This window comes from Leucoraja erinacea, chromosome 5 (assembly GCF_028641065.1).
Source record: "Leucoraja erinacea ecotype New England chromosome 5, Leri_hhj_1, whole genome shotgun sequence".
Classification (NCBI taxonomy): domain Eukaryota; kingdom Metazoa; phylum Chordata; class Chondrichthyes; order Rajiformes; family Rajidae; genus Leucoraja; species Leucoraja erinaceus.
Genome location: NC_073381.1, coordinates 675,709 through 696,163, shown reverse-complemented (window position 1 = coordinate 696,163; position 20,455 = coordinate 675,709). Strand labels below are relative to the sequence as shown.

Genomic DNA, 20,455 nt, shown 5'->3' with positions numbered 1-20,455 from the left:
CCGTTTCACTGAAGAACTGGGATCCAAAATATGAATCTCACGGTGCTGTCCCTTACCATTTAAAAAAAATGTTTTCTATGTTCTGTTTTTCAGAAACGTGAAAAGCGAAAGCATGAAAGGATATTGAGTGAAGCCCTGTTTTCTGCAGTTACCTATCTGAACCAATTTCTGCCACCCGAGTATGGCATTCACTATATTGCCTGGGATATGGCCAAATATACCAAAAGGTAAAATATTTACTTGTAATCTAACTGGAAATCAAATACTAATTTATCTGTGCTCGAAGCTCTGAACCATTTCCACTTGAAACACCATTGATGCTGATTGGGCCATGAACTCCACCATGCTTCCTGAAGACGTTAAACTTATTCCGTTGTCTTGCTGACATTGAGGGAGTGGTTATTGTCCTGGCACCATGTTACTAAGTTCGCTATCTCCTTTAGTATTGTTCAGAGATACAGTGCGCAAACAGGCCTTTCGCCCACCGAATCCACGCCGACCAGCGATCACCTGTACACTAGTTTTATCCAACACATTAGGGACAATTTACAGAAGCTGCACGTCCTTGGGATGTGGGAGGAAACCGGAGCATTTGGAGAAAACCCACACGGTCGCAGGGAGAAAGTGGAAACTCCGTACAGACAGCACCAGTAGTCAGGATCGAAACCAGTTCTCTGGCGCTGTAAGATATTCGCTACGCCACTCTGCCGTCCTGTCCTGTACTCCATTTTGTGATCACAGTGGTGACATCTGCAAACTTGTAGATGGGGATAGAGCCAAATCAAGATACAAGATACAATTTATTTGTCATTTGGACCCCTTGAGGTCCAAACGAAATTACGTTTCTGCAGCCATACATTGCAAATAGACCCAAGACGCAACATAATTTACATAAACATCCATCACATTGCTGTGATGGAAGGCCAAAAAAACTTATCTCTCATCGCACTGCACTTCCAATTATCCCCCCTCCCGAATGTCCGAGTCAAAGTCAGAAGCCCCCGGCTGGCGATGGCGATTGTCCCGCAGCCAGCAATGCCACGCCAGGTGGTGCGAGGTCGTGACTGAAGTTCTTGAGTTCCTGAGCCCCCGGAAAGTGCGCCCTCGCAGAGAGAGCCATTCCAACCCGCCTGCGGGCGGTTTGTACAAAGGCCCCGCTCCAGGAGCTTTGAACACCCCATGCAGTGTACTAAAATGCACTGGCGGGAGAAGTCGCCGTTGCGGGAGCCCTGAAAAGCGGTCTCTCTCCAGGGACCCGCGGGCTCCAGGTGCCGCCGTCCGCCAGACCCGCAGTTGCAGCCTCCGAATCTCTGGAGGTCGGGCCGCAGCAGCGCTCCACCACCGCTCCACCCGCTCCGGACTCGGCCAGCTCCGCGACGGTGAGGTGAGTAGTCGGCACCAGAGACCCCGGTCTTGATGTATAATAAAATAATAAAAACGCAGAGGCCGCTGCTGACGAGAGTCGCGCCGCCTTCCTGTACTAATTTGGCACCACTGTCATGAGTGTTTAGGGAGTATAGTAGGGATTGAGAATGTAGCTTGCATGAATGATGAGGAAAGTTAGTGGTGATAACATGTTCAAAGATACGTACTCTGGTGCTTATTCCAGGGCAGTAGGACATGCCAAGAAAGTCAGGCCATTTAATGCAGAGAGAAAAATTTAGTCAGCATCGCAGCAGGCTGTCCAATTATCAAACAGGAGAAGTGTTATCTGAAATTAGAGAATTCAATATAAAGTCCAGAAGGCTGCAATGTGTGCAGACAGCAAGTGAACTGTTGTGATTGAAAATTCGAGTGACTGAAGGAAACCTAGTCAGTCCTGCTGACTTGAAAGCAGGGCCCCTGCAAAGAGAGATTACCCGACCTGCGTTGGGTTTGTACAAAACCGATTAGACCACGTTTTGAACACCACATGCAGTGTACTAAAATGCATGAGCTGTAAGTGAATTGCTGCTTCACATGGAAATACTGTTTGGGTAGACACAAAATGCTGGAATAACTCAACAAGACAGGCAGCATGGAGAGAAAGAATGGGTGACATTTCGGGTCTTCCTAAGAAGGGGTCCGAAGAAGGATCTTCTCCCTAAACATCACCCATTTCTTCTATCTAAAGATGCTGCATCTCATGCAGAGTTACTCCGTCATTTTGTGTCTATCTTTTTTTTAATTTTATTTTTTTTTAATATTTTATTTTATTAGAAGTAAGTACAGTCATATGGCACCAAAGTGCCTAATATATAATTTCATAATACATTTTATGTACAACTTTTTTTTTGTTACATTGAAAAAAGATTAGAATAAGAAAAAGAAGTTAGATAGTAAAGGATAGAAAGATGTGAAATATATAGTGTGTGAAGAAAGAAAACGAGTAAATGAAGAAAGTTGAGAGAGAAAATGGAGAAAAGAAAATAAAATAAAAAATAATTTTGTGTCTATCTTTGGTGTTTAATTAGCATTGCAGTTCCTTCCTACACAAGACTGCTTGGGAAGAGGAGAAATATTTTAAGGGGCATTAATAAGGTGGACTCCGAATAGGGTTTTCCTCTAAAAGTGGTTTCCGCCAGGGATCATGGTTTTAGAAAGGTTTTGCCCTTTTCGGACAAAGATGCACGTGGAGGAGCACGTCTTCTTGGAATTCTCTACTCGAGAAAGCTGTGGAAGCAGTCATTGGCTAGTCAAGGCAGAGACAAACAGACACTTATACTATAAGGGGATCAAAAGGCATTGAGAAAGAGCAAGAAAGTGGTGCTGAGACCAAAATGCGATTAGTCATGACCTTGGAACATAGAACAGTACAGCACAAGAACAGACCCTTTGGCCCACAATGTCTGTGCCAAACATGATGCCAAGAACATCCCTGTTCTACCTGCACATCCCATATCCCTCCATTCGCTGCATGTTCAATGATAGGAACAGAATTGGGCCATTCAGTGCACCCCGCCATTTAATCATGGCTGATCTATCTTTCCCTCTCAATTCCATTCTCCTGCCTTCTCCCCATAACCGCTGACACCCGTCCTAACTAAGAAAATATCAATCTCAACGTTAAAAATATCTATTAGCATGGCATTCACAGCCTTCAGTTTCAATGAATTCCACAGATTCACCAACCTCTGACTAAAGAAATTCCTTCTTATCTTCCCAAAGGTGCATATCCATATGCCTACCCTAAAGCCACCACCAACCCCGGCAGTGGGTTCCAGGCACTCGCCACCCTGTGTGTGTTTATATTTTTAAAAGTTGCCCCGCACAGATACTTAACACTTTGCCCACCTCGCCTTACGTAAAGCTAATATTTGATTTTTCCATCCTGAGGAGAAAAATATTCTGACTGTCTACCCCCATCTATGTCTCTCATATTGACTGGCAGTATAGGTTCGAAGGACATATCTACCTATTGCTTACATTCCCTGCATTCTTATTTGGCAAATAAACTTTTTTATGCATAATCGCTTTCATGGTGTATTTCATTCAGTAGGTTTAATAAACAGAAAAAAAATTCAATCTCCACTGTGCATTAGCTTTCATTGCAGTATCTCTATGCAATGGACCAAATGCTTATCGTCATATTAAAAAGCAGAATGATGAATAGACAAGACCATATCCTAATCGAAGGCGGCATAGTGGCGCAGCGGTAGAGTTGCTGCCTTCAGTGCTTTCAGCACCAGAGATCTAGGTTCAATCCCGACTGTACGGAGTTTGTACGTTCTCCCTGTGAATGCGTGGGTTTTCTCCCGAGATCTTTGGTTTCCTCCCACACTCCAAAGACGTACAGGTTTGTAGGTTAATTGTCTTTCTATAAATGTAAATTGTCCCTAGTGTGTGTGTGGGATAGTGTTAATGTGCAAAAATCGCTGATCGGCGCAGACTCGGTGGGCTGTAGGGCCTGTTCCTGCTCTGTCTCTCTAAACTAAGCTATACTAAAACTAATGCTTTGTTTTCCCAGCTCTAACAAATTAATATCGTACAATTATGATGTAACCCACACTTCTGAAGCTTAAGATCCTCAGACAGTCCTGTGCAAGCAGCCAATAAATATCTTTTGTACTTCAAACCTTTGGAAGATCTAACAAATAACCTTGATTATGATGCATTATTTGGTTGGGATTTACATGACATTACTTGTGATTGTATATTAGATGATAGGAAACGATTCATTGCAGTCTAATGCATATAGTTGCCAGAGACTAAATCTACAGATCACTGTTTCAAAATAAGGAATGGGCCATTTAGGACTGAAATAAGGATAAATTCATTCAGACGGTGGTAAATCTTTGTAATTCTCTTCCCCTAGTGTGCCGCAGAAGCTCAGGTATTGATTGCATTCATAAGAGAGACCAATGTATTTCTCAATTGTTAAATGTCTCAAGGAATATTGGCAATGGTGCAGGCAAATGCTGTTTGGATAGACCGGACAGAATCTTGTTGAATAGTAATGCAGGTTTGAGGAGTCTTATGCTCTATTCCTATTCATGTGATTTTATTTTTTTTAATAAAACAAATTTATTATCAAACGGCCCATGGTGGCACAGCGGTAGAGTTGCTACCTTCCAGTGTTTGCAGCGCCGGAGACCTGGGTTCGATCCCTACTACGGAGTTTTTCCATTCTCCCCGTGACCCCGTGGGTTTTCTCCGAGATCTTCTGTTTCCTCCCTCACTCCAAAGACGTACAGGCATGTTGGTTAATTGGCTTGGTGTATGTGTAAATTGTCCCTAGTGTGTGTGTAGGATAGTGTTAATGTACGGGGATAGCTGGTCGGCGCGGACTCGGTGGGCCGAAGGGCCTGTTTCCGCGCTGTATCACTAAACTAAACAAAACCCAAGCAGAAAGCAGAAAACGTACAGCTAATAATTTGTGATACTGTTGGTCTTGCATGTCTGAGCTTTTAGTTTAATTTAGAGATACAGTGCGGAAACAGGCCGTTTGGTCCGCGCCGACCAGCGATCCCCGCCCACTAACTATCCTACACACCATATGAACAATTTACAATTATGCCAAGCCAATTAGCCTTAAACCTGTATGTATTTGGCATGTGGGAGAGAACCAGAGATCCCGGAGAAAACTCATGCAGGTCGCTGGGAGAACGTACAAACTCTGTACACACCTGTAGTCAGGATGGGACCGAGTCGCTGGCAACTCTACCGCTGCGCCACAGTGCCGCCCTCACATTTTGATCACACCATTTTCCCCGTCTCCTCCCTCCCTCCCCTCTATTGTCCGTTATAACAAGGGTTTACTGTATTTACGTGAGAGAATTACAATCTGCGGCTTACAACAAGTTTCCCAGCAATAATTATGCAGTAGCCTGCCTTTCAAATGCTCATGCAAAAAATCAACAAAATAGACCAATTTTATTTATTTTTGTTGCAAGAGTAGTTAACAAATACCAGTGATTCCGACAGATTGCAGATCTCTGGCTTATGTTGGAGAATGCTACAAAACTGTATCCATATGAAGAACAAGGAATTTAGGACACACGGTAGTGTAATGGTAGAGTTGCTGCCTTACAGCATCAGTGACCCATGTTCAATCCCGACCTCTGATACTGTCTGTACGGAGTTTGTACTATCTCCCCATGACCACTTGGGTTTCTTCGATTGTTCCAGTTTCCTCTCGTATCCCAAAGACGTGCAGGTTAGTAGGTTAAATGGCTTCTATAAATTGCCTTAGTGGGTAGGATGGAACTAGTGTGGACAGGTGATTGTTCGTCAGTATGGACTTGATCAGTTTAGTTTAAGTAAGCAAGTAAGTAGGTAGGTTTATTGGCCAAGTATTCACATACAAGGAATTTGCCTTGGTGCTCCGCCCACAAGTAACAACATGACATACAGTGACAGTTACAAATGACTCAGAAAACACTAAACACTAATACATTTATTGTCATGTGTACCTGTACAGTGAAAAGATATTGATGGATGCCAACCAGTTGCGTGCTAACTCGATGGGCCGAAGGGCCGATTTCCATGCTGTAACTCAAAAAATATGCCAGATCATCCTTTTGGTTGCATAAAGACAACAAATTCTAACCATCTTACTTTCAAAATGCAGATTGTGATAAAAATGAATATTCCTGAATGAATTTATATTTACATTTTTTTTGGCATATAATAAATCTGCTAACAGAAATGTAAAGGGTAATTTCTTTCATTCTTTTTAGTAAACTGTGCAATGTCTTGGATCGGCTGAATCTAATTGCCGAAGATGTTGTCAAAAAGACCGGTTTCTTTGTGAATCATCCCGATTTTTATTCAAACTCCTTACGACCAAATGACAGGTAAGACTGATTCCAAAGTGATTTTGAGCTTGCGGGCTACGAGTTGGATATGCATAATAAGCTAAATAGGACCAGAGACATAAAATAAGAGTTACTGTTTGCTTAAAAAAATATATATATTATTATCTCACATATTTTATTAGCATGTTCACTTCATTTTAGTTTTTATATTTCTAATGTAGCATAATTTAAATAGTTTAGTTTAGCTTATTGACACATGTACCGAGGTAATGTGAAAAGCTTTTGTTGCGTGCTAATCAGTCAGTGGAAAGGCTGTACATGATTACAATCGAGCCATCCACAGTTTACAGATACATGATAAATTGAATAACGTATAATGCAAGTTAGTTTAGTTTAATTTAAAGGTACACCGGGTCCACGCCGACCAGCGATCCCCGCACATTAACACTATCCTACACCCACTCGGGACAATTTTTACATTAACCAAGCCAATTAACCACCAAACCTGCACGTCTATGGAGTGTGGGAGGAAACCGAAGATCTCCAAGAAAAACCCACGCAGATCACGGGGAGAACGTACAAACTCCGTACAGGATCGAACCCGGTCTCCGGCGCTGCAATTTCTGTAAGGCAGCAACTCTACCGCTGCGCCACCGTGATAACGCTTGCTAAAAGGATGGTCCAGGGTCTCCAATGAGGTAGATAGTAGCTCAGGACAGCTCTCTAGTTGGTGACAGGATGGTTCAGTTGCCTGATAACAGTTGGGAAGAAACTGTCCCTCAATCTGGGCCTATGCGTTTTCACACTTTTGTATCTCTTGCCTGATGGGAGTGGGGAGAAGAAGAGGTGACCAGGGTGAGACTGGTCCTTGATTATGCTGGTGGCCTTGACGAGGCAGCGTGAAGTGTAGATGAAGTCAGTGATAGGGAGGTTGGTCTATGTGATGGTCTGGGCTGCGTCCACAATTCTCTGCAATTTATTCCGGTCTTGGATGGAGCTGTTCCCAAACCAAGCTGTGATGCATCCTGAAAATGCTTTCTGTGGCGCATCTGTAGAAATTGGTCAAAGTTGTTGGGGACATACCAAACTTCCTAAGTTTAGTAACTGTCTGGTGAAACTGTAATCAACAGCGATGAACTACTGCAATCAATGAACTTTTGCAGATGAGCTTCGCGTTATGTGGGAAAGTTACGTTCTTTTAAAATTGTATCGCAATTTTCTGAAAGACATAGGATTTCAGGTTGAACATTTTTTGGTGACTTGTATACCCTTTTCCACAAATTCTGTGAACAAATGTAATTTGTGAATTCATGAATTTGTTCAATTGAATTTCCGGCCGTCACATGGGGTCACCAGCGTAGGAAAAGCTTCCGAAACTCCCGCTCTTTTCCTGATTTTGTGTGTTTATGTTGAAAGAGGAGGTATTAAGAAGAGAGGCCAGATTAAAAAAAGTGAAGAAGAGGGAATTGGTGAGTCAGTGGGATATAGAAAATGAATTCCAGACCATGGAACCTAAAGATTAAAATTCCCTCATTCCTGAAGACATTTATGTGACGAAGCTGGAGAAGTGGAGCTTGTTCACCTTGGAACAGAGGAGATTGCAAGAGAAGGGAATTACTACATATCTTAAATCATGAAGTGTACAGAGAGAATCAATTAAAAAAAAAATCCTCCTATTATTGGTGGAATGGTCAAAGAATGAAGGTGAATGCCAAAGAAGATAAGTGACATGATGAGCAAAGTTTATTCACAGATCAAAGAGTCGACCCAAAGTGTCACCCATGCCTTCTCTCCAGAGATGCTGTCTATCATAGAAACATAGAAAATAGGTGCAGGAGTAGGCCATTCGGCCCTTCGAGCCTGCACCGCCATTCAATATGATCATGGCTGATCATCCAACTCAGTATCCTGTACCTGCCTTCTCTCCATACCCCCTGATCCCTTTAGCCACAAGGGCCACATCTAACTCCCTCTTAAATATAGCCAATGAACTGTCCTCAACTACCTTCTGTGGCAGTGAATTCCACAGATTCACCACTCTCTGTGTGAAAAATATCCAACCCCTTAAGAATTTTGTAAGTTTCTATAAGATCCCCCCCCCTCAATCTTCTAAATTCTAGCGCGTACAAGCCGAGTCTATCCAGTCTTTCATCATATGAAAGTCCTGACATCCCAGGAATCAGTCTGGTGAACCTTCTCTGTACTCCCTCTATGGCAAGAATGTCTTTCCTCAGATTAGGAGACCAAAACTGTACGCAATACTCCAGGTGTGGTCTCACCAAAATTCTGTACAACTGCAGTAGAACCTCCCTGCTCCTATACTCAAATCCTTTTGCTATGAATGCTAACATACCATTCGCCTTCTTCACTGCCTGCTGCACCAAAGAATATGTGTGTTATGATTGTGTTTATAATTTGTTTGGTTGTTTTGTTGTTTGTCTTTTGCACAAAAGTCCGCGAGCATTGCCACTTTCATTTCACTGCACATCTCGTATGTGTATGTGACAAATAAACTTGACTTGACTTGACTTGACTTGACCTGCATGCCTACTTTTCTTCACTGCCTGCTAATGACTGGTGTACCATGACACCCAGGTCTCGTTGCATCTCCCCCTTTCCTAATCGGCCACCATTCAGATAATAGTCTACTTTCCTGTTTTTGCCACCAAAGTGGATAACCTCACATTTATCCACATTATATTGCATCTGCCATGCATTTGTCCACTCACCCAGCCTATCCAAGTCACCTTGCAGCCTCCTAGCATCCACCACACAGCTAACACTGCCCCCCAGCTTCGTGTCATCCACAAATTTGGAGATGTTGCATTCAATTCCCTCGTCCAAATCATTAATATATATCGTAAATAGCTGGGGCCCCAGCACTGAGCCTTGCGGTACCCCACTAGTCACTGCCTGCCATTGTGAAAAGGACCCGTTTACTCCTATTCTTTGCTTCCTGTCTGCCAGCCAGTTCTCTATCCACATCAATACTGAACCCCCAATACCGTGTACTTTAGGTTTGTATACTAATCTCTTATGTGGAACCTTGGCGAAAGCCTTCTGAAAGTCCAGATATAACACATCCCACTGGTTCTCCTTTATCCACTCTACTAGTTACATCCTCAAAAAATTCTATAAGATTCGTCAGACATGATTTACCTTTCATAAATCCATGCTGACTTCGTCCAATGATTTCACCACTTTCCAAATGTGCTGCTATCCCATCTTTAATAACTGATTCTAGCAGTTTCCCCACTAACGACGTTAGACTAACTGGTCTGTAATTCCCCGTTTTCTCTCTCCCTCCCTTTTTAAAAAGTGGGGTTACATTAGCTACCCTCCAATCCTCAGGAACTACTCCAGAATCTAAAGAGTTTTGAAAAATTATCATCAATGCATCCACTATTTCTGGGGCTACTTCCTTAAGTACTCTGGGATTCAGCCTATCTGGCCCTGGGGATTTATCGGCCTTTAATCCATTCAATTTACCTAACACCACTTCCCGGCTAACTTGGATTTCACTCAGTTCTTCCATCTCATTTGACCCCCGGTCCCCTGCTATTTCCGGCAGATTATTTATGTCTTCCTTAGTGAAGACCGAACCAAAGTAGTTATTCAATTGGTCTGCCATGTCCTTGTTCCCTATGATCAATTCACCTGTCTCTGACTGCAAGGGACCTACATTTGTTTTAACTAATCTTTTCCTCTTCACATATCTATAAAAGCTTTTGCAGTCAGTTTTTATGTTCCCTGCCAGTTTTCTTTCATAATCTATTTTCCCTTTCCTAATTAAGCCCTTTGTCCTCCTCTGCTGGACTCTGAATTTCTCCCAGTCCTCTGGTAGGCTGCTTTTTCTGGCTAATTTGTACGCTTCATCTTTTGTTTTGATACTATCCCTGATTTCCCTTGTTATCCACGGATGCACTACCTTCCCTGATTTATTTTTTTGCCAAACTGGGATGAACAATTGGTGTAGTTCATCCATGCAGTCCTATCCTGAGTTACTCCAGCGTTTTGTGTCTATCTTCAAATAGTTATTGTCAGGATTGCACTGGCAAGAGTAGGGATTGTGCAGATTAAGATTCGGTATTCGAAAGCAATTGGATAAATGTGAGGAAGAGGGAAGAACATTGAACTGCTGGGAGAGGACCAGGAAATGGGACCGTCTGAATTACCCTGGGACAGACTTGACGGGCCAAAAGGCCTTCTATTATGTTGTAACTATGATTCTAAACCATTCTAATCAAATAATCCTAGAACTTTATAGCAAAAAGAAACCGGGGCAACTGAGAATCCAAATAAAACCAGGAGAAATGTCCTCAATGATTGATCAAGAATCCTCAAGGGTGGCATAGTGAAGAAGCAGTGGAGTTGCTGCCTCACAGCGCCAACGGCCCAGGTTCGATCCTGATTATGGGTGCTCTTTGAACGGAGTTTGTACATTCTCCCTGTGACCACGTGGGTCTTTTTCTTGCGTATGGAGTGCACAGCCTAAAGTTGTAGGTCAAGGGTAGACCAGATCCAGGCCAGGACACCATCAGTTACTGGGTGAATGGCTTTGATGCCACCAGGGAAAAGCCTCAGTGGGTGCACCGGTTTCCTCTCACACTCTAAAGATGTACAGGTTTGTTGGTTAATTGGCTTTGGTAAAATTTGTAAATTGTCCCTAGTGTGTGGGATAGTGCTAGTGTGCAGGGAGATCGCTAGCCAGCATGGACTCAGTGAGCCGAAGGGCCTGTTTCCACCCTATATCTCAAAAGTCTAAAGATCATGACTTGTCTTGTTCACCAATCCTATTACTCTTTGTTTTCTGCTCGTATTATTGGGAGAAGGCAGGAGAATGGGTTTTAGAGGGATTGAGTCGTGATTGAATGGCGGAATAGGCACGATGGGCTGAATGGCCTAAATCTGTTCCGATCACAGGAACGTATGTTCCCAATTTTGTCTCATCTACAATGCATGAACTTTCTATCATCTCGGTCCTAAATTCTGAGCTCAAACTTTATAAATGACAATAATCTCCTCAAACCCGACCATATTACCAGTCACATCTGTTTCGAAGTGCCTGCATATTATGGAGTGGTTTTCAAAACTCACTTTGAAACATTTAAAAGTGCAGAACCAATTGTTGTATTTTCATGCTCGCCCTTCTCATTCATTCCATCTTTCCCTATTTTATTTTGTTTCACAGATGGAATGAACTGGGCGGATTCTTTCATAACAAGTGTCGCCTGCAGGTAATTACAGGAAGAGGGAATGTATTAGATGCTGTGCAACATCTATAAGGGTGTCAGGGGTTTTGGGGAGAAGGCAGGAGGAGTATGGAGTTGCGAGGGAAAGACAGATAGATCCACCGTGATTGAAAGGCGTAGACTTGTTGATGGGCCGAATGGCATGATTCTGCTCCTAGAATTTATGAACATCACAAAATATAGCCAGGTTGCAAGAGTTATGTATATATCCTACACGGACACCATCTTTTTTATAGTACTAATTATTTCTAATGCAGCAACAAGTTGCTTTATCCTATTAACTTAAGAAACACTTAGTTATGTTGTTGATTGAGGAGGATCTTGTAAGATCATGCGATAGGAGTAGAATTAGTCCATTCGGCTCATCAAGTCTACTCCGCCATTCAATTGTATGTGGGCTTGTATCCACTGGAATTTAGAAGGATGCGAGGAGATCTTATAGAAACATGTAAAATTATTAAGGGATTGGACACGCTAGATGCAGGAAACATGTTCCCGATGTTGATGGAGTCTAGAACCAGGGGCCACAGTTTAACAATACGGGGTAGGCCATTTAGAACTGAGATGAGGAAAATCTTTTTCACCCAGAGTTGTGAATTTGTGGAATTCTCTGCCTCAGAAGGCAGTGGAAGCCAATTCTCTAGATGCATTAAAAAGACAGTTAGATAGAACTCTTAGGGTTATGGGGAGAAGGCAGGAATGAGGTACTGATTGTGGATGATCAGCCAGATCGCAGTGAATGGCGGTGTAGGCCGGGTGGCCTACTCCTGCAACTATTTTCTATAAATCTATGTATCAATCATGGCTGATCGATCTTTCCCCATTCTCAACCCCATTCTCCTGCCTTCTCACTGAATATTTGATACCTTTAACTAATTTAGCATGTATTTGCTATGTATCTATCACTAGTAATAAAAAATAGTCAGAATTTATTAGAATTGTAATATTTTGATTGGGATTTGTTTAATTTAAGCGGTAAAATACGAAATGTACGTGGGAATAAAGGACGTAGAAGGAGAGAGTCTTAGTTTCGAAAATCAGAAAAAACATTGGTTGGGGGCAGCTAAAATGGTTTATTGGACCCCAAAAGGAATGATGGTGTTGGACTGAGTATCATTCACGAAAATAGACGTGCAAGGGCTATACAATAATCAAGAAGAATCTACATATAGAGCAGGCAGTTCAAATTCTTGGTCATGGAATGGAGAATGAATTAGCAGTCTGAAAGGATTTTTTGAGTGGTCTGTTGAGGAACCAATGAAGGACAGGCTATTGTTGATTTAACATTTTCTAATGAGGAGGAGTTAATTAATAATCTTGCAGTTAAAGGGTCTTGGCAACAGTAATCCCAGTATAATGCTACAGGAAGGTTGATAGTTAAACTAAACAAACTATGGTCTGAAAAACAGTTCCGACCCAGAACGTCACCTTCATAATTCTCCTTCGCTTGGGCATCTTACAACCCAGTGGTATGAACTTTGATTTCTCTACTTTCAAGTAACGTCTGCATTTCGTTTTTCCCCCACCCGAGTCGTCCTACTAATTCCACTGTTTGCATCCTTGTATCACTGTCATCAGCACATCTGAATGGAGCAGCTGGGTTTGTACACTGGTGTTTAGAAGGATGAATGGGAATCTCATTGAAACATATAAGATCGTTAAGGGCTTGGACACGCTAGAGGCAGGAAACATGTTCACAATGTTGGAGGCGTCCAGAACCAGGGGCCACAGTTTTAAGAATATGGAGCAAGCCATTTAGAACGGAGACGAGGAAACACTTTTTATCACAGAGAGTGGTGAGTCTGTGGAATTCTTTGCCTCAGAGGGCGGTGGAGGTCGGTTCTCTGGATGCTTTCAAGAGAGAGCTAGATAGGGCTCTTAAAAAGTCAGGGGATATGGGGAGAAGGCAGGAACGGGGTACTGATTGGGGATGATCAGCCATGATCACATTGAATGGCGGTGCTGGCTCGAAGGGCCAAATGGCCTACTCCTGCACCTATTGTCTATTGCTCCAGCCCCAACAATAGGCCATTATGGACCTCACCCTTCCTGTTTTGTTCTGGCCTTCTCTATCTTTCAGTCTGAATTAGGGTTCGACCTGAAATGTAACCTATTCCCTTTCTCCAGAGACGGTGCCAACCACACCACCTGCATTCACATTCACATTATTAATATAATTAATAGTGGACCCAACTACAATCCCTGAGGCACACCACTTCTTCCATTCTCCCAATCCAAAAAACAACCCTCTGTCTACTATTTTCAAGCCAATTTTATATCTCATCCTGGATCCTATGCAGTAACGTGACCTTCCAGATAGGCCCTCCGTGAGGTACCTTGTCAAAGGCCTTATTGAAGTTCATGAAGTCAATGTTTAGTGCATGGTCCTCATTGATCTTCCTGGTCACCAAAATAACTTCAAATTTGGGAGACACGATGTTGTCACAAATCCGTGCTTTCCTTATCACTGCCTTGACCCTCCTTTGCTGAAATTTGTACCCATTTTTACTTATCTTTCTGGCAACGTTATAAGCCTTTCCTTTAATTATTATCTTTTGATTCTCTTGATAGTCATGAATGGATCACTTTTTCTCCAGGTTACTGGGTCAAATACTATGTATTAATTTTTTAAATGGCAACTATTAATTGTTTACTGCCATATTTTAATTTGGTTTCCGAACGACCGTAGTCAATACACACACCATCGTTTGCTTTGGAGACGCATGGAATTGCAGATGCTAAAAAGACATAACAAGCTGGAGTAACTCAGCAGGTCAGGCAGTATCTCTGGAGAAAGACAAATGAGCCATCCTTCCAAAAACTAGAGAGCAGTACTAAACTGCTATCCTTCTATCTACCGCATTCGAGACCCTCAGGCTTTCTTTGATTGGATTTTAATGGCTTTATCTTGCACTAAACGTAATTCATGTTATTCCCCTTATCATGTATGTGTACACTGTGGATGGCTCGATTGTAATTATGTATTGTCTTTCCGCTGGCTGGTTAGCACACGACAAAACCTCTGTACATATGACAATAAACTAGACTCAAATAAATGCTGGAGTAACTCGGTTTAGGTGTGCCTCAGGGATTGTAGTTGGGTCCACTATTAATTATATTAATAATGTGAATGTGAATGCAGGTGGTGTGGTTGGTAAATATGCAGATTAAACTGAAATGAGTGGTTTAGTGGACAGTGAAAAAAGGTTTTTCAAGGTTACCACAGGTTCTTGATCAACCATGGAGTTTAATTTGGAAAGATGCGTGGTGTTGCATTTTGGTGCAATGGTGCATTTAGTTCATTTTGTTGCAGTAGTATAAGACATTGGCCGTAATTAGAGTATTGTGTTCAGTTCTGGGCACCATGTTATAGGTAAGATGTTGCTAAGCTGGGAAGGGTACAGGGAAGATTTACGAGGATGCTGCCAGGACTAGAGGGTGTGAGCTGTAGGGAGAGGTTGAGTAAGCTGGGACGCTATGTCTAGGCATGTTACAAAACCTACCCGAATTGTCGATGAGAATCTGCCCCCAGGCCGTGTGTGTGATTTTGGCGCTGTTTAGAGGGGGCGGGTTTAAAACGCGATTTTTACTAGGCTGTTGCAATCGAAAATGTTCAGCCTAGTAAATCATTAACGGAAAATCGCTGAAAGACCCCGTCGCAAAAGGTATTATTAGTTTTTATGGCCTTGTATAATAGTTATAGTAGTTTAAAAACCACTCTCTCAACCCGCGACCTCTCGCAGCCCCAGGGTTTTATAAAGCAAACAATTAAAGGTATGTACCTTATTTTTACATTAAAAGGGGCTTCTTAAGAACCCTGTATATAAAGTTTTCTATAGCGAATAGTTCATTTTGGGCTCTTTATATCCCGCAGTATTTTTCTGGGCATTTGAGGGCACAAATCCAGCGCAATGTGAACGTTCTAAACCAGCGCGTTCACAGGAACCCACTAGAAAACTGATTTAAATTGACTTTAATTTACAGCAATTGAACATTAAATTCCTTCCATTTGGCCTATAAATTGATGTAAATGAGATTTAAAAATCATGTTTTATTGTGAATTATTTGTGAATATTATTTGGACACTTAGGCTATTTAAAAATGTTAATCATTTATTAAGAAATGGATAGATGTTTAGATCTAGTAATTGAAGTTTGAAATTAGCTACAATTGGGTAACTAACTAATTATATGCTTTAATTTCAGGTCCTCCAATTAAGATTATTTTATATTTGTTTCAGAATGGTTCAATCTATGATAACTGAAAATTTCATTCAGTTCTCTTAATTTTTAAGAAGGTTATGGGCTTTTGACTGTCCTCGATCACAGCATTTTTGTTATGTCCATAGAAAATCAATAGGGAACAAGATGCTAATTTCCGGGTATGAAAATGGCCATAACTTTTTTATTACTTGAGATATGAAAGTGATTAGGTGTCAAATTAAACTTATTGTTATGCTTTATCTGATGGGATAAATTGCAGACTTGATTTTTTAAATCTCAAAATTTTGTAACATTGCTACTATGTCTTGGAGCGCAGGAGGATGAGGGGTGATCTTATGGATGTGTATAAAGTCATGAGAGGAATATATTGGGCAGATGCGCAGAGTCTCTTGCCCAGAGTAGGTGAATCGAGGACCAGAGGACATAGGTTTACGGTGAAGGGAAAAAGATTTAACTGAAATCTGAGGGGTAGCTTGTTCACACAAAGGGTGGCGGGTGTATGGAACAAGCTGCCAGAGGAGGTAGTTGAGGCTGGGACTATCCCAACATTTAAGAAATAGACAGGTACATGGATGGGACAGGTTTGGAAGGATATGGACCACATGTGGGCAGGTGAGACTAGTGTAGCTGGGACATGTTGGCTGGTGTGGGCAAGTTGGGCTGAAGGGCCTGTTTCCACGCTGTATCACTCTATGACTAGGGCAGGACTTGCATAGTAAATGATAGGACACTAGGGAATGTTGAAGAACAGAGAGACCTAAGAGTGCAGGTACATGGTTCTATAAAGGTGATGTCACAGGTAGATGGGGTATGAAGAGAGTGTTTGTATGCCTGCTTTCATCCGTCAGGGAGTTGGGACGTCTCGTTGATAACGCCACATTTGTAGTTCTGTGTGCTGTTCTGATCATCCGGATATAAGAAAGATACTATTAAACTGAAAAGTGTGAAAAGATTTAGGAAAAGAAAAGATTTAGGAAAATCTCCTAAGCTGGAAGGTTTGAGTTATAAGGAGAGGTGGCAGTGGTTAGGGCTTTTTCCCTGAAACATAGGAGACTGAGGGCAGACTTTATAGAGGTGTATTGATTATGATGGGCATAAATAAGGTGTACAATCACAGTTTTTTCCCCAGGGTCAGGGTAGCCCCAAGTTTAAAACTTAACGTGTTTCCCCATAGTTCAAAACTACTGGCCATAGGTTTTATGTGAGGAAGATATGTGTAAGAGACTTGAGAGGCACCTTATTCACACAGAGGACGGTGCATATATGGAACGAGCTGCTGTGGAAGTGGTACTGGTGAATACAGTTACCACATTTGGAAGTCACTTAGACGTATATGAAGAGGAAAGGTCTGGAGGGGCAGGTGCAGGCAAGTGGGACTAGCTCAGTTAGACAACCCTTGTCAGCATGGACAAGTTGGGCCAAAGGGCCTATTTCCACGCTGAATAGCTTCATATAAAAAATGAGATGTGTTTTTGGAAGAATAGTCAATTGGATAAATAGCAGTATTGAAATGGATGCTGAGACAATAGAATGAACTCTTATGATTCTTCTGGGTAATTTTTCAATCCCCTTCCAAATATTTTTCCCAGTTAATTTGCTATCATGGAAGTTGGCACATTTTCCACGTTACAACTAACACCCTCCAAATTGGACTTGGCCAGCTTCATTTATTTAAAGTGCTGTGAATGGATCGCATTGTGGTTCAATCAGTGGAAATTTGAAAAAGCAATCATGGTTTTGGCCATCTGGTTGATGCTCACATTTCTCATGGGAATTAAAGGCTTATGATTCATTCCTCCTTGCATATTGCTTTCTGTAAGTTGCTCTGTATCTTTTTGTCATGCTAGTATTGAATGAACAAATGATTTATGAATTGGACAAGCAGCATGGTGTGTTCTGCTGAACCAGTAGAGAAGAGATAATGCAGAACATTCTTTGAGAGTATCCAAAGTTTCTGTGGCGTAATATTTTATAAGTTTCAAGCCATGATATGGGACTCGTCAGTAAGGCTGCATTTTCTGCCTATTTCTAATTTAGTTTAGTTTAGAGATTATAGTGAGCCAAAGAGCCTGTTCTTGTGCTGTGCTGTTCCATATTAACATCATTGGTGAGGATCGCAATCTGAATCGCAATTGCGTATAATTGGATAATATGTTCGCAGGATTGATGAAGCGCTCAATTGTCTAAAATTCTGTTTCAGACCGGTGTTCTGAGGACGAATTGTGTTGACTGTTTGGATCGAACAAACACTGCTCAGTTTATGGTGGGAAAGTGTGCATTGGCATGCCAGCTGTACGCACTCGGTGTCATAGATAAACCACGATTGCAATTTGACACAGATGCTGTTCGGTAAGCAGTAATATAATGTTCATGAATTCTAATTCATTTTTTTAGTTTGCTGAATTTCTTTTGATCCCACTTCTCTAACCCTGCAACTTCATAAGAAAGGAAGAGGCGGAGACAGTGGGCTGTGGGGGAGCTGGGAAGGGGAGGGGAAGGAGGGAGAAAGCAAGGACTACCTGAAATTGGAGAAATCAATGCTGGGTTTCATTTTTCTTAAGCACTCCTTCCATAGCCCAGCACTTCTAACCTTTTTTTGATAAGGCTAACTGCTTTATTTGTTTCCCCCCTGCGTTTTCCTGCTGACACTAGCTACCAACTGACTGGACGAGACGTTTTATTAAAAATAAGTAGGTTTGGTTTGTGTGGGCATGGTGTTGAAATGGTAGCAACTGGAAATAGTACGCCATCATGCCTTCCTGTTTTAGCAGATGAAGAATGTAAGGAATGGGACTCGACTGACATCAGGAGGTAGATGGTCATAGACCACAGTAGAGAAACAGGCCCTTCAGCCCAACTTGTCCATGCCATCCAAGATGCCCATTGAAACTAGTCCCATTTTCCTGCGTGTGGCTCATATCCCGCTAAACCTCTCCAGTCCGGGTGTCTTTTAAATGCTGCTATTGTATCTGCCTCAACGACTCCTCTGGCAGCTCGTTCCGTACACCCACCACCATCTAATTGGAACAAGTTCAATTCTTGGTTCTTGGTTTCTTGGTCCTCCAAAATATTCCAAATGGAATTTAAACTGGAGGTGGTGAAGGGAGAGCTTAAGCCAGAAAGGGATATTGGGAAGAAAGAGCTACTTTAAATTTAGTTGCATCTGGTTGGGTAACTATAGTAGGGTGGAGATTACTCCTTGCTTTAATTGTGCGGGGGAAGAACGAATTGCTGTACACATCTGTCTTTGTAGCTGGGATCACAAATTGGATCGAATGCCCTCGTCTGCTCCTAATTGGTTTGGGTTTGATGTAGGTCTTGTAGTCAATGTCGAGCTGACCATTTAACATTTTGTAAAAACAGGTCAAACGGTGAGCTTCACGTCTGTCTTGGAGAGGGTTCCACCCCGACCAGTCAATTCAGAAGTTGGGTGACACTCGCTTCTCTCTTATAGGTGTTAGTAACAAATCGAGCTGCCTGTCTTTGGACAGGTTCGATGGAAGAAATGTTTTTACCTGTGTATGGGCCCCATGCTGCAACTGCGTAGTCCAATTGAGGTCCAACAAGGGTGAAGTATAGCTTCTCCTTGACAGAAGTTGAACAATGATGAAAGTTGCGCCTCAGAAAGTTTAGGACACCTGTTGCTTTCTGACCATTCCAACGCAGATCATTCTGCAATTTGATGCCAAGATACTTGGTTTGTTTGGATTCTTCAAGGGTGGCACCAAGTATATTGTAAGATGTTTCGCCTGGATTCCTCTTTCTGGTGTCACGCATGGTTTCACATTTCGAATGGCCTTCTCACTTTAAACCTATGGGTATTTGATTCCCCTTATGACCGAGGGGGGCCTACTACTATGACTGACCATGGGTGATGCATTCTGGTGGGATGGATGCAAGCCTGGGCGAACGATGTCATATGGAGGACAGGCTTTTGCCCATGCAGCATGTCCCCCCCTCTCCACGTCGCTGATCGATCCAAAGGAACAGCAGGGCCGTTGCAGTTTGGCACCTGCGCCGTTGCAGGAGCTGGTTGTAGACAACGACAAACTGCCTTATGGGCTCCGACTCCGGATTTTCTTGAGGTTTACTCCTGGAGCCTTTTCCATGACTGGATATGGCCACAAGGCAGTGGAGGTTTTAAATCAGTTTTACCTCCTAGATGGACCGCCTTCCCAGGCTGACGAGCCCCAACTGCCCGAGACTCGTGGGGGCGGGTGGGTCTACCTTCCCGTGCAGGTCTATAGCACCTGCCCACATTCCCCTACCCTAGGTAAATACACTCTGTACATTCACCCTATCTATTCCCCTCATGATTTTAAAAACCTCTAAAAGATACCCCTGCGCTCCAAAGAATAAAGTCCTAGACCAAGCAAAGTTAAAATCATCTCAAGGCAAAACTGGAAATCTCAGCTTCGCTCATTATTACCTCCCTGTTGGGGAGGCACGGTGGCAAGCGGTAGCATTGCAGTGCCAGTGACCCGGGTTCCTTCCTGACTATGGGTGCTGTCTGTACGGAGTTTCTACCTTCTCTCCGTGACCTGCGTGGGTTTTCCCCGGGTGCTCCAGTTTCCTCCCACCTGCAATACGTACAGGTTTGGAGGTTAATTGGCTTCAGTAAAGATTGTAAATTGTCCCTAGTGTGTAGGATAGTGTTAGTGTACAGGGATCGCTGGTTGTTGCGGACCGAAGGGCCTGTTTCCACGCTGCATCTCTAAACTAAACAAACCTTCGTAAAGGAAGT

The 20,455-nt window shown here is 42.5% G+C and overlaps 1 protein-coding gene across 6 annotated transcripts in view; it reads left to right on the top strand.

Annotated features, from left to right (window-relative positions):
* fig4a (FIG4 phosphoinositide 5-phosphatase a) overlaps positions 1-20,455 on the top strand; it is a 70,552-nt gene that overhangs the window by 33,251 nt on the left and 16,846 nt on the right. For all 6 annotated transcript variants that reach the window (XM_055634965.1, XM_055634962.1, XM_055634961.1 and 3 more), the window contains 4 exons: positions 94-227; positions 6,159-6,275; positions 11,428-11,473; positions 17,912-18,060. In XM_055634965.1, the coding sequence (XP_055490940.1) occupies positions 94-227; positions 6,159-6,275; positions 11,428-11,473; positions 17,912-18,060 (446 nt within the window). The remainder of the gene's footprint in view (positions 1-93; positions 228-6,158; positions 6,276-11,427; positions 11,474-17,911; positions 18,061-20,455) is intronic.